The sequence below is a fragment of the Alexandromys fortis genome, unplaced genomic scaffold, assembly GCF_014885135.2.
Source record: "Alexandromys fortis isolate MF-2015 unplaced genomic scaffold, M_Fortis_MF-2015_v1.1 scaffold_133, whole genome shotgun sequence".
Lineage (NCBI taxonomy): Eukaryota > Metazoa > Chordata > Mammalia > Rodentia > Cricetidae > Alexandromys > Alexandromys fortis.
Genome location: NW_026068030.1, coordinates 4273310 through 4288365, shown reverse-complemented (window position 1 = coordinate 4288365; position 15056 = coordinate 4273310). Strand labels below are relative to the sequence as shown.

Below are 15056 nucleotides of genomic sequence, written 5' to 3'. Positions count from 1 at the left end.
TTTATTTTTTCTTTCTTATTTAGAAAGTCAAGTGTTTCATTAACATTTTGTCCTCTGAGATTATTCTCACAGCAAGATTTCTTTTTTTAGTTCATCAAAACACACAAATGTCAATGTTGAGCTGGACACATGTTTCCATATGTGTTCATGTTTCCAAATGTGTTCATTCCTTAGATAGAGAGAAAGAATGTTACCCTCTGTCGCAGTACAAAAGCAAGGATAACAAGCCTACTAGCTCATGATGGAAAAGAGAGGCTACTGAGTGACATGGGTTGCCATGCGAGTCTGCCAAAGAGCTGGGCTGTTTTCTGAAGTTGCCTCTAAAGAATGGTGAGAGAAGTCAAGACCACAAATTCTCCAGAGAGGTAGTTACATCTGACCAACTTAGGAGGAATCCCCAGCCTTGTCTGGAAAGTGACAGACTAGCAGGCATGGGTGGACCCTAAGGTAACAGCAAAAAATTCATATCTAGGGGACAATTTATTCAAAATTTATCTTTGTCATCACAACATGCCTATGTCACATGTGCAAAGAGCTTTCTTATTAGCTGAAAATAGTGAAGAAGTCAGGAAAAATACAATCCAATTTGCATCTGCTGATTGTTTCTGTATTCATCTCCTAATATTATTGGCATGCAAATAGCTTTAATAAAATGTAATCTTATCTTTAATCCATGCTAAGATTTTTTTAGTCATAATCCAAACTAAAAAAACCCAGAACAAGAATTAGAAGAATTGAAAACATCTTCAAGTCTTGTGAGTAAATATTTATAACTTTAAAAAGTTTTTGAAAGGGTAATTCTTTTCTTATACATAGTAATGACCAGTCCAGAGCTCTTCTGCAGATTTTGAATCCTGAATACAAAGTGAAGTCATAGCTATACTCGCAAAGGGACAGAAATGCTCAAATTCATCCTAAATTCATGTCCATAGTCTGGGTTGGCTTGAATAGTTAAAAGGAAGAATCCAGGTATGAACACCTGGCTTGTATCAGCAAAAACCCATGGCATTTTAAGAAGCATTCTAAATAAGGCCCATAGCCTACAGCCCAGTAAGTGGAATTCCACATTCCTTGCTTCTACATGCATGAAACTCTTTTTAACATCGAAAAATTGTTCCAATTCTGAAGTACTGGTACATGAATTGCCGTTAATTTACTGCTTCTGATTCATCCCGTTCTACATACTGCAGAGCAATTTCTTCCTCCGTAGCTTCCTAGCGCGCGTGCTGCCGAAGGCCGCACGCTGGAAACGAGCAGTTTTCTTTAATACCCCTGCCTACGATTAGTAGGGCATTAGACTGCTGCCTCCACACTTCTCGAGTAAATGTGTCTCTTAACGGCCGATATTTTCTCTGACTCATCCTGATATCTGAGAAACCTCAAACTCGGAGAACGTGGGAGCTTATGCTAAAGTTTTTCACGGTTTTCTGATTGCTGCTCGTGTGACTGTTTCCTGTTCAATAATCATTCCCTTCAAAAATCTCATCTCGTTCATAAATTTCCTTTGAAATTTTGTTTAAATATCTTCTTTGGCCTTGAAAGAAGACCTTTATTTCTAGGAAACACTTCCCGCTGCTCATTATAGTTAGTCCACTTTAATAGGATCCTAATAACAACCTTCCACATTGCAGTAGCCGGTCCCAGGCTCCATACCCTGTGCCAGGAGCAGTGTGCCTACTCTTCCTTTCTCTGTGCTCTTTCCGTTGTATGGCTCCAGAGCCCTCATTCAGCAGTGCCCTAGGATGCCCTCGGATGCCCTAGGATGCCCTCGGATGCCCTCGGATGCCCTCGGATGCCCTAAGATGCCCTAAGATGCCCTCGGATGCCCTAGGATGCCCTAAGATGCCCTAGGATGCCCTCGGATGCCCTCGGATGCCCTCGGATGCCCTCGGATGCCCTCGGATGCCCTCGGATGCATTTGTGACCTCTCATGGCTGTCATCATTGGAGGAGCTTCCTTGTCTGGACTGTTTCCTTCTCTCACGGTTAAAGATTTTGATAGTGATGTGGAGGACCTCAACCCCTCCACAACCTTGACACACGCCTTCCATTCATTCCACTAGCATGGTCAGAACATGCACCTCCGATTTTCTTATGGCTCAGACCACTTTTCCTGTAACATCTTAAACTCCAGCAGTTCAGCAACGATGCTCTGTACTCCTTTTTCCCCAAGGCATTTTTCTTGATTTGACCACCAGCTCTTCAACTGCATCAATCTCATTCTCTGCTTAGATTTTTCTGTGATGCTTTCTTAGAACAGTACCTCATTCATTCATTTTATTCGGTTAATGAATGTCTATTCAGTTCCTCCCATGTGTCAGGCATTGCTGTGGTCCTCGAAACATATGGGCAGTGTTCTCACTGCCCTCACAGCGCTGGTGTGTGATTGAGCCACATCCATCTGCCATGTCCACGCTACCTATGATGCTACAGTTTTTCTTTTCTTTTGCATCCTGGTACTGGATGTTCTGTCTTATTTATTTTGAGACTTGGTTAAAGTGATACCATTTCTCCAGAACTTTTCTTATTCTCCAGTAAGATACCTGGTACCCAGGGCAGCATGTTGTTTACACTTCGAATATTCATTTCATCCATTAAGAATATTACTTTGATGCTGAGGGTGTAGGTCAGTGGTGGAGCACTTCTCTAGCGTGTGTGGAGTTGTGTGTTTGATTCTTAACACCACAAAAACAAAGCAAAACAAAACAACATGCAAACAAAATATTGTTTTACAGCAACAGATATTGACAGTCTGACCCACTAGAATGGGTGTGCTCTTGGGATACAGTATTCTCCTTGTGTTCTTTTGGTACATATATAGCATTCAATAAATACTGGCTAGATATGAATATTTGTTTATATTTAGAATCAGGTTACACTTCCTGTTATCACAATACCAAGTTTTCCCAACAGGCACCCCGTTCCCTATCTTTAAGCCTTTTCTTACACTGTCTCCTCTAGGAATTCCTTCTCTGACTCCTCCATTCAGCTAAGCTACCTCCTCTGCCTGCTCTTTTCGATTCAACTTGGTGTTGATTCGTCCCCTTTCCATTCTCAGAACTGTTTTCATGCTTCTTTCTTGAAAGCTTTAATAACTTATGTCCATTGTTATCATTAATTTATCATGTTTAAAGAACCCAAACTATCATATCTAAAATCACCTGAGTAACTGGGTGCCTCAGTTTCCTTCTCTGTAGAGTTTGGATAATTGTTTTTGTATGAAACTTGCCTACCTTCTGGCTCTCATACTGCCGCTCTGATACACAAGACACTGCCTACCGCCCCACTCCCTTCTGAGTCTCTTGGCTCAGTCCTCCATATTTTCATTCCTTTGGTGTTATCCTGACCCGCCCTTCCTTTCCAGATTCCTGCTTTCCCCTCGTCTTTACCTTATCGACTCCTGCTCATCCATCAAAATTTAATTAAAGCATTACATTCCCTGGGAAGAGCCTGTCATTCCAGTCAGCTTTAATATTCTCCATCAGCACTCGCAGGCAGTCTGCCCCTTGAGGGAGGTGGAGCGCTGCCAAGGTCACAGTGCTAAGGCAGGGGCAATAGGTGGAAGCCAAGCTCTGCACTTTGTAGCTGTGTGACCATCCTCCCCTCATGCCTCAGTTTCCTCACTTGTAAAGTGGATATGTGAACCGTATGTCCATTTCAGAGGGTTATTAGAATGGGACATGATTTGTTTAAAGAGTCTGAAATAAGGCTAGAGTCAAAATGACCCAAGAAGACTGAGTTGGCCTGGTAATATACAACCACTATTCACTTGCCTGCTTTCCAAATGGTCACATGTGTGGAGGGAAGAAAGTGTGATTGAGCACGCTCCCTCAGCACCTGTAACAGTGCCAGCAGCTTAGTCAACATCCAGGCAAAACTCACTGGATGAATGCATAAACATTAGACAGTAAGCGAGAAACAGTCAAAATTTCACCTTAAAATACGCTAATGAGTAAGATCACTCGGATTTTATCTTGGGTTTTTCTGCTTGTGCAAAGGATGTTGATGACATCTCATTAACTTGTGGTACACAAGCTCACTGTTCTCCGAGTCAAGAATCCTCTACTCTTGACAGAAGGCCACAATGTAGTTAATTAACAGGGCTGCTATTCTGGAAAGCAACATGCAGGCGTGCACTGTGACAAAATTCCTCCGAGACACACGCAGAGAAACAACATTTAAATTCCTATCGGAAAGACAAACGAACTAAATGGGGGAAAAGGAGAGGGCGTTTAAACAAAGTTTGCTTGCAGCAAAGCACTGCACTGCCTGAGCCCTCTGGGAGTCGGCTACTGAAGGAGTTCTTTACCCACCATCCCAGAGATCCAACACAGAAAAGTCAAAATGAATAATTGTGACAAACAAGGTGCTAGCAAGTGTCAACCATGCCAGGCTTTCCCCCTCCATGCTGCTTGTAGAAAAAAAAACCAATTAGATGAGTAAACAGATTGAAGCCCAATCTAAAATATTAGGCTGCGAGGACTCGCCAGACCAGGCGTCAGTCACATTTCCTCCAGGGATCCTTCCTTTCGGTCCTGTGCAGATGCATGCACACTCCTTTCCTAGGGCCTTTGCAAACCCTCCTAGGCCCAAAGCCACTGCATCCTGCTGCTTAGATGCCGAGGGCTATCATTTTTATCCTAGTGGGACATGTCATTCCTACAGCTCACTCACTAGGATCGTCAACCCTGTAAACATGCCCTCCCCTAAGAAATTTTACACATATTATATACTCAATCCCTTCCTCGGGAGATACCTTTCTACCTTGTCTGTCTTAATCTGCATTATTTTATTTATTTATTTATTTATTTATTTATTTATTTATTTATTATGTATGCAATATTCTTTCTGCAAGTATGCCTGAAGGCCAGAAGAGGGCACCAGATCTCATTACAGATGGTTGTGAGCCTCCATGTGGTTGCTGGGAATTGAACTCAGGACCTTTGGAAGAGCAGGCAATGCTCTTAACCGCTGAGCCATCTCTCCAGCTTAATCTGCATTCTTGACAAACAGCTGATATAATACCATTTGATGGTTAATCTTCATTATTAGCTTGGCTGGATTAAGTAGAGTACACCTGTGTGTGTCTATTTTGGTTCCAGAGACAATTAGATCCTGGGGGCTCTGAACTAATGAATGCATTAATCTCCTGATGGATTGTAATTTGATGGCACTATTGGGAGGAGTTTTATAGAAGGAACCCGGCCACTGGGGCTGCTCTTGGGGCTCTATCTTGCCCTGATCCCCTTTCTGCAGCATGCCCCTTCCCTTCTTCCAGGTCATCTCTCAAGTCCAGGACTTTCAAATGACACAGACTCTTTCTGCTGTGACGTTCGGCCCAAGTGTATGTGGTTACCTGACCATACACTAACTCTATGAAATCTTGAGTGGAGCGAAATAATTCCCCTTTTCGGTTGTCCTCGGAGATTTTAGTCACACATGCACAAAATAGCACCACTCCTTTCACTTTTACAAAAGTGCTTTAACAGTTGTGTGAAATCTGTGAGCACGGACACATTTAAGACGGCTTGGCTCAGCCCTTTCCCAGGCTGAAACACTATAGGCCCATGTACACGATAAACTAGCTTGTGCCTCAGTGTCTCTTAAGAGCTGACAGCTTCACAGAAGCACTTCTTACTTACACTGAGTGTGTTTCTCTCATGTTCACACATCTGCCATCCCCTGCTGCACAGAACACACCAAGGTAACTTTGAATTCTAGTGGAGACACACAAAGTGATGGTTTCTACTGTCTTCAGCCAGGGGTCTTTAAGAAATATTTTCACTTTTACGGACGTTTAGAAGGTACAGGAGGCTCTAGAAGAGACTGTTTCAAGTCTCCATCTTAAAGATCCTGTATTTCTTCACCCCGTATGAACTATGTGACAGAAAATATCAGTGGTATGACCAGATGGAGACTGTAATTCACCTTCCACTACACTTCGCATAGTGCAGGAAGACCTGCAAGAAAGGAGCCCCAGTGCAGCAGGCGAGGCTCGGGGCTCCTAATGCAAGCATCTCTGAAGATTTTCCTCAATAAGAAATAAATGAAATTCTTTGATACATGTGGAAAGTCAAGACACCTGCTCTCTCTGAATTCGGCTTATCATCCTTCCTATCCAGACATGACTCTACCAAATACAAGCAGATAAAAGTCAGAGAACACAAGTAACATTATAGAAAATTATAGAATTTTTCAAATATAGAGCTGTCAATGGGATATTTCTAATATGTCATCTAACGGATGTGGAAGTAAGAACATAGTTGATTAAATTAATTTTAACCAAAGGAAATGAAAAATCCCATTTTAATAATTATGAGCCCTAATTCAGTAGAGAGGGCATTTTAATCAATAAATTAATTAGTTTTAATTCTAGGGCCAGACTATTTTCATTCTTCTGTTTAATCAGATCTTGCCCATGGTAAAAAAGTGCAAGTTGCCCAGGTCTGTTGCAGCGAGAACAGAGGCTGGGGTTAAAGGAAGGTGAAGGGTTCACACAGCTAGGTCTGGACCAGCGAGGAAGATGAAAAGGAGGCCTGTAGTTAAATATGAGATAACTAAGCTAGACAGAGAAGGAGAGAGACAGGGATCTTAGACAGTGATGGCAGACCAGTTGTTTCTTTCCCTAAAGCCCCCAGGGACGTATTTAATGCATTATTATCCTTTCCTAAATTCTTGATTCTAATGAAGCTGATTGCAACAAACTCAATATAAGCAAGGATGGCTTCTAACAATGAGTTTTTGTTTAGGGGACTACCTCAGACCACCAGCTAGCTAGCTATGAGACAATCAAGAAAGACTGCAGCTACATCTTGGTGGCTGGGGCTGTGTTCACTCTCTGTCATGGGAAAGCTATAGCTGACTATGTAAATATGAGAATAAAGAGAGTATGGTATAATTAACGACTTCTGGGGCACCTGCAGAGTCTGAGGGTAGTGATGCGGGACAAATGACTGACAGTTATTGACAGTCAAGGTCAATAACTAACGAGGCTGGAGTCAGAGATGCACAGTACGTGGACAACACAGAATCATTTTCATGACTGGTCCAGCAGGACAGACTGGATCATGTGGGTCTCTACTGACTCAGTCATGATAGCCCAGAAATCTAGCCAAACCAACAGGCAGTACTTCAGCCTTTGTCTAGCATCTGCCATGGCCCTGTAAAAGCCCCTGGACAAAGGAACTTGACAGTCATTTCTTCTCTTGGAAATCTCTCCTCTCAGGAATTTCTGTCACTTTCCCTCCATTTCTTACTGCTCTTAATTCTTAGTGAATTTTGCGTCTGCTGTGCATACTCCCATGAAAGTGCACATCTTTAACCTTCCTTGGTTTGAGACAATGTATTTGGAGTCATTGTCTCAGCTTGATCTTTAAGACAGCCAAGCATCTGGTACCTTAGGACCCTGGTTCCAGTACAACTGGGTTGAGAAAGATCCTGTCATAACTGAGAAACCCTGCAGCACAATGAGCAACCTTGGGGAAATAATTCTGGCACTTACTAGACACTGACATTCTCCACAAATATCTGCTCCCTGTTTTCAGAACAATCTCCCCAGATTAACATCATAATTTTATAGTTCAAAAAACTGGAATCCAAAGAGATTAGGTTAGTCAATCATAAATTTGGGTTTGAATCTGAAACTCATTCTCTGACATCTTTACCCATTTTTGCTATGTCACAATCTATCATTTAAAAAGAGAACCCAGTGGGATTTCAACAGAAAAAAATGTTTATGTGAGATAATCTTTTTAAAATGGTGCATTGCATATGTATAAGTACAAAAAGAGAAAAAGCTCAGATATCCTGGGAAATGGACTTGGGATTATTTTTGGAACAGAGGCAGAAGCCAACAGTATTACAGAGAACATAAAGGGTAAGGTTGTGGGGAGGAAGCTGGTCTGATATACTCAGCCGGGGCTGAGATCTGGCAGAAGACTGGGTGCAGGGTTTTACACATGATTTTGACTTATCTCAGCACATAGAAGAGCAAGTAACCATTTAACCTGGAGGTCTGCATATTAGAGCTTTCTAAATCTAAACTTGGGCCCCGAGGATACAAGCGCCTTGGTGAGCCAAGAATTGTTTGTGGATTTGCCTGGCCTGTCTTCCCATGGAGGCAGCCCCAAAGTAGAGCGTTCCACACAGTTGATGGATCCAAGGCCAACTGGGCCTGACTCCGCATTTCTATGTCCTTGGCTAAACAAATTATAACCCTACACTTTTTCGGAAGGTGTGGCTGCAGAGCTTCATTGAGAAAAGCACCCACCAGTCTTCTGTTCCATCAGCTAACTGATCTGTGACTGCCTTAGTCATGCTGTCTTCATATATTCCTTCTGCTTTCCTCACCTTGGTCCCTCTACTTTCTGTGCTTCTGATTGGTTACACACCTCTGTCCACTCTTGACCTACTTCCCTGGAAAGCAAGCACGTTAAACAAGGAGCCCTACTGCATGCTCTCCTGCCATTAGGAGAGCAGTATTTTCTTGTCTTCTTGGTCAACTTTCTTGAGACATCTCTGTGATCAGAGTGGCCACACCATGTTGACAGAAAATAGATACTCACACTTCAGCTCCAGTTTGATGAAGTCAGTGTTCCCCAGATTTTCCAGAAACACTCCTCGAGGGATTAACGTCTTGAAATAGAAAGAAATGTCAGCACTGGTTTCTCCTTGGAAGGTAGAGAAGTGCAGGTAGGATGAAGGATTTGGGAAGGAGGCAGCGTTCCAATAATTTCCTGTGGGACGAAGAGAGAAGACAAGATAATTTAACCTTGGTTAGTGAAATGACATAACAGCTGTATTTCTTGAGTTTACTAAGACTTTATGGGCAATAGCCATGCTCCCCTTAACATTTGTTGGGGGAGCAGAGACTCTTCAGAGGAGCTGCCTTCGAGTTGTGCAGAGAGCTCCAGGGGTAGCAGGGGAATAGGGTCTGAAATATCAAGATTTGTATGTGAAAGGGGCCAGTTTGCCGGGCAAGACTGGAAACTTTTCTTTCCTTGAGCTTCATCTAAAGAATCGAGCATGCACAGGGTTCTTTACATGGGAGCAGTGGGGACTATAAAGGCCCTATAAGGGCCTTATAACCCATGCAGCTACTCCCTTAGCTCATTCGCATGCTTTCGTTCTTGGGACTGCTCTTCTTCTCTGAATTCCTGTTTCTAATCATGAGGACCTGGTGTAATCTTTGGTCCTGGGACACCAGAGCCTGAAATCAGATGCCATCTGAACTCACCCAGGTACCCTCAGTCAATCAGCACCATAAACTCCTGGGAAGGCATGATCCATCCTTCCCAACCTTTGCCTGCCAGAGTGGCCAGTGTCTCAAGAAGAATGTACAAAGCATAAACAAAACTCCAAACCAACTTACTCAGATTCCATCAGGACAAGTGGATCAAGAATTTAATATGGGTCCATGACCTGACTTGCAACATGATCTCTTGTGGAGACTCCTTTCTAACGTGCACATTTTACCATCCCAGGTAAAGATCAAAACACGTAGTTGTGTTTTGAAGCTTACTAAAGCTTTGAGCTTTATGCTAATTCTACAATCTGTGTTAATGGTGTATGCTGTACCTGTTGTCTGAAGGGCACAACAGGTGAGCTGAGCTCACTTCATTAGTTTATGCTCACACATAAACTTCACTTTCTTTCCTTTAATGAAAACCACGTATATATGAGACATTAAATCCAATTACTATTCTTTAACAAAGGTAACTTTATGTTGGCACTGCTATTCCTAAGCTATATTTTTAAATTAAACATGCAGTGTTGTTCTGCTCAGATATTAAATTACCTTCTTACCGCACTAGTGCAATTTGTTTTTGTAGGCATCTAGGATGTAGTGACATCCAGATAAGTGCATGGAATATTTAAAGTTAAATGCATTATAGATACGCACATTAAAATTTTAATGAGTTTATGTGAGCCACCTCAGTGATTTCTCAATAAAGCAACACCAGACTGTAAGTGGCTTAATGCCACCAGTTGGGGAGGGCAAGAAGAGAAACTTATGTGTTCATGGAAACAAAACAGAGACAACACAGTTGATTCCCATTATCCTTTGTTTAGTTCCAGTACCTTGGTGGATATCAAAATCAGAGAATGGAAGTCCCTTACATAAAATCTTGAAATACTTGCATATAATTTATGCACATCCTGCTGTACACAGCTGCAGATTCCTTGTAATACTAATACAATGGGAACACCATTATGCAATTGGCATACTGGATTGTTTAGACAATAACAACAGGGAGAAGTTGGCATATGTTTCTATACAGAGTCGACTCTTTCTTTTCACCTCTCTGTGTGTCCTGAAGGCTGGAAGGTCAAACTAAGATGGCCAGGCTCATGTGGCACTTGCTGAGCCATCTTGCTGGCCCCGCCTTTTTGAGCAGGCAGTCAGTGAGCTGAAGATCAATGCCTAAGCTGTGCTGGTTGGCCAGTGAGCCCAAGGGAACCTTTCTGGGCTTTCCCAGTACTGGGATTACAAATGTGTGCCTCCATACCTGGCTTTTATTTTATAAAGGTCCAGGAAATTGAACTCAAGTCCTCATGCTTGAGTAAAAAGCTCTTTATAAACTGAGCCATGTTTCTAGCTTCTAAAAATTATTTTTGGAATGCAATTCAGCTGCCAAATCCATAGATACGGCCAAAAGTTGACTGATGATTTCTGATTGGTTAAGCTTGAGTTTTGTCATATTCTTCACATTGGAATTAATACACATTGGCTAAGGGGTTGAATGGATGACATAAAATAGTTCCTAATATTTCTTATTCTTTGGAGTTGTTCCAGAATAATGGTATCACTTTCAACTATTTTAGTAGATAATATATAACTGATAAGTCAGAGAAAATACATTTGTAGGTGTCTTCACGAGAGTCAAAAGATTTGTAAAGGGTTGAGGCTGTAGCTCAGTTAGGAGAGTGCTTGCCTAGCATGTCTTTGACCCTTAGCACTGCATAGCCAGCAATGGAGGTTCATGCCTGTCACCCAGGATGTGGAGACAGGAGGATCAGAAGTTTAAGGCCATTCTTGGCTCTCTGGAGGAGGAGAATGCAGCCTGGGCTCCTTGAGATCCTACCTCAAAGAAGAAATGTTGGGGGTAGAAGATTGCTTGCTCTTAAGGTGAATGAAAGTCATTGTATAGTTTTAGTTTATTGTGTTTTAACTGTTCATAGCTTTCAGGAGGAGACTATGGGTTCATTTTTAGGAAAAACAAAGATCATGATAGCAGGCAGGCTAATACTGGAAAAAGAAAGGATCTGTACTGTCCCCAATGCCGATGTTGTCATCCAAGGGCTGAGCCTCCTTCCTGGGTCCATACCTGTTGTTCCATGTAGGGAGAGAGGGGCACCGTCCCAGCGACCAGGAAGCCTAGTACTTCTTTGAGAAAACCTAAGCCAAGAAGAACCCCAAAGCTGAAGTGGGTGAAGATGTATCTCCTGGGGCCAGGAGGATTCTGCTGGCTCTGAGTAGGGAAAGCCCTTTAACAACCTCAGAGTCTGCCAGGATTCCAGTCCCTGTGTTCCTCCAGCCTTATGCAGAGCAATTCTTTCTCTCTTTAGGTTGAATCCCCAGGACAGGAATGTAATTAATGTTTTCAAGTTTCAATCTAATCAAGTACATTCTTATTATCTGAGGTGGCGATCCATTAACAGAAGGGCAGTTGTCTGAAGTGATTCTAGGAAAACGAAAGCTAAAAGGAAAACATGTCAGTATTTATTTGAGGTCCAGGCCTAGTTATTCCGACAGGAATATACTCAGAGATGAGCAGGGCAGTTCAATCAGCTCTTCTTGTTTGATGAAACATTTCTACAGATGGCAATTCCATTTGTTCTATTCTGTGCTCACTAAGCAGCTTCTATCTATTTCAGTTTATCGAATGGGCATATTCACAGGGAAACCAAGCCTTGTACTTGTGGTGTTTACCAGGCTCCTTGAATGGGCATATTCATAGGGAAACCAAACCTTGTACTAGTAGTGTTTCCCGGGATCCTGGAAAGGTCTGGATTGTCACATGCTACATTTGCTGCTTATGACTGTCCCAAATCTACGAATGAATTAATCAAATCCAGACTCCTCTTTAGCAGCAGGTGGGCCTCTGCTCTGCCCTGGTCTGCTGAGATCACAGTTGTTTTCAGCACAGGAGTTGGGAAGAGAGGATAGACTGAAACAGCAGAGGATATCCCAGCTCATTTATATTGTTTATTTAATTTAATTTAAATAATATTTAAATAAATTTTATTTAGTTTATTTAAATAATATTTTATTTATTATCAGTGTGTGTGTGGTATATTAATGTGTATGTATGCATGTGTGTGAGTGTGTGTGTGTGTGTTTGTGCAGATACACACCTGCTATGGTATGGGTGTGGAGGTCAGAAGATGACGTTTGAGGGTCAGTTTTTTTCTTTTGCTATGGCATCTGGGGATTGACCTCAATTCATTAGGTTTATGCAGCAAACACTTTACCCACTGAGTCATTGTGCTGGTTTACTGTCCTTCTTTTTAAATGTCTACTTTAGTTAAAGTGTATCACACACACACACACACAGAGACACACAAATGAAGTATCAGCAAGAACAAATAAGGAACTATGCTTAGTGGGATGTGAGTTTACTTTCTTTTAAGAAGAGATATTATTATTTTTCTTTTATGTGTATGGATATTTTGCTTGCATGTATCTTTGTGCACCACAGGCTTGCCTGGTGCCTGCCAACACAGAAGAGGGTATCAGATTCCTTGGTGCTGGAGTTACAGGCAGTTGTAAGCTGCCATGTGGGTGCTGGGAATCAAAGGCAGGTGCTCTGGAGGAGCAGCCAGTGCTGCTCTTACTGCAGAATCCTCTCTCTAGCCCTGTGAGCTCACTTTCAGTGCGTGTGTAGAAAGGAAAAGCGTTGAATGCTGATGTTCTAGACCCTGGTGACCTTCTCTGAGTCTTGCCTGAAAAGTCTGTGGCTCAGACGCTGGGACTCTGAGTTTTCCCCGGTGTGCACTGCCTTCCACATGGAGGAGTGATAGCGTTATTACTGTTTGTTTATATCGCTCCTAGTCAACCATAAGCTCCGTGGAAGCTGGAATAAAACCATTTCATCTCCATAACCTTTGGCCTCAGAATATAGTCAGTACTCGATAAATAATTGTTAAATAAATGAGTAAGTGGTTAGTCACTCCTCATTTATATCTAGTTTTAATTCCATATGTAAACTCTTCATGGGTCTAAATGTTGTTTATGTGTACCCAGAATATTAAAGATGCTAAATAAATATCAATAAAGGCTAATGCTGCTTTAGCACCTACAGATAACCAGACACTGATTCTACCAGCACATCATAATTTTCTTCATTCATGACTTTATTTCTGTTATTCCCTGTAGACTTCGTTGAACAATGCCAAGCATTTACAAGACTGATGGTCTCATAACCTTCAGGCTATTGAAATAGTCGCAATTTGAACTTGTTGTCAAGGTCAGTGCTATGGATGGGAGAAGCACAAGGGATGAGAATACCAAGTCATAATATGGATGGGAAGGAGTGAGTGACAGCAGGTGGTAGGGACTGGGTCAGCACAGATGGGAGAAGGGGGAAACGTTGGAAACCGAGAGGGAAGGTGTGATACAGAATAGAAATGCGCACCTGAGACTAGAAGGGTCAGTCAACAGTAAAAGAATAATGAAGTGGGGCTGGAGAGATGGCTCAGTGGTTAAGGGCATTGCCTGCTCTTCCAAAGGTCCTGAGTTCAATTCCCAGCAACCACATGGTGGCTCACAACCATCTGTAAAGAGGTCTGGCGCCCTCTTCTGGCCTTCAGGCACATACACAGACAGAATATTGTATACATAATAAATAAATAAATTAAAAAAAAAAAAGAATAATGAAGTGGGTGGAAAGGCTCAGGAGTGCAACTCTGGGCGGGAGCAACTGTCCTCAGAGGCATGGCACAATCGTTGGCTTGACATTGAGAGCTCGTCAAGCTTGAAAATGAGTTCATCACGGGAGAAGCTTTTTAAATAAACACATGGCAGGCCAGGCTTATTGTACATGTCCAGAGGAAGCAAGGTGGCATCTCTAGCTAAGTGACAGAGAGGGCTGGGACAGGGAACCAAGTGTCACTATAATAGCGCACTCAGTGTCACTATAGGCTTCAGGCAGTCACTAGTTGTGACACTACATCTGCATACACATCCAAGTTCTTCAGTAGCCTCTTATGTTATCTGACCAATGAATTCCAGTCACAGAGTTCCTAGAATTAGTTTCTGAGGAGCAGAATTTAATTTTAAGTCCAGTTTTTTATTAATTTATTTATTTATTAAAGATTTCTGTCTCTTCCCCACCGCCGCCTCCCCTTTCCCTCCCCCTCCCCCAATCAAGTCCCCCTCCCTCGTCAGCCCAAAAAGCAATCAGGGTTCTCTGCCCTGTGGGAAGTCCAAGGACCACCCACCTCCATCCAGGTCTAGTAAGGTGAGCATCCACGAAACTGCCTAGGCTCCCACGAAACCAATAGGTCCAGTAGAATCAAAAACCCGTTGCCATTGTTCTTGAGGTCTCAGTAGTCCTCCTTGTCCGCTATGTTCAGCGAGACCAGTTTTGACCCAGGCTTTTTCAGACCCAGGCCAGCTGGCCTTGGTGAGTTCCTGATAGAACATCCCCATTGTCTCAGTGTATGGGTGCACCCCTCGCGGTCCTGAGTTCCTTGCTTGTGCTCTCTCTCCTTCTGCTCCTGATTTGGACCTTGAGATTTCAGTCCGGTGCTCCAATGTGGGTCTCTGTCTCTGTCTCCTTTCATCGCCTGATGAAGTTTAATATTCAGGAGGATGCCTATATGATTTTCTTTGGGTTCTCCTTCTTATTTAGCTTCTCTAAGAACCCGAATTATAGGTTCAATGTCCTTTATTTATGGCTAGAAACCAAATATGAGTGAGAACATCCCATGTTCCTCTTTTTGGGTCTGGCTTACCTCACTCAGGATGGTGTTTTCTATTTCCATCCATTTGCCTGCAAACTTCAAGAAGTCCTTGTTTTTTACTGCTGAGTAGTACTCTAATATGTATATATT

General features: G+C 42.5%; 1 protein-coding gene across 1 annotated transcript in view; it reads right to left on the bottom strand.

The window, feature by feature from the left end:
* Positions 1-15056, bottom strand: part of Cntnap2 (contactin associated protein 2) — a 1600222-nt gene that overhangs the window by 311565 nt on the left and 1273601 nt on the right. Inside the window, exon 17 of the mRNA XM_050164469.1 lies at positions 8564-8734. Coding sequence (XP_050020426.1) covers positions 8564-8734 — 171 coding nt within the window. The remainder of the gene's footprint in view (positions 1-8563; positions 8735-15056) is intronic.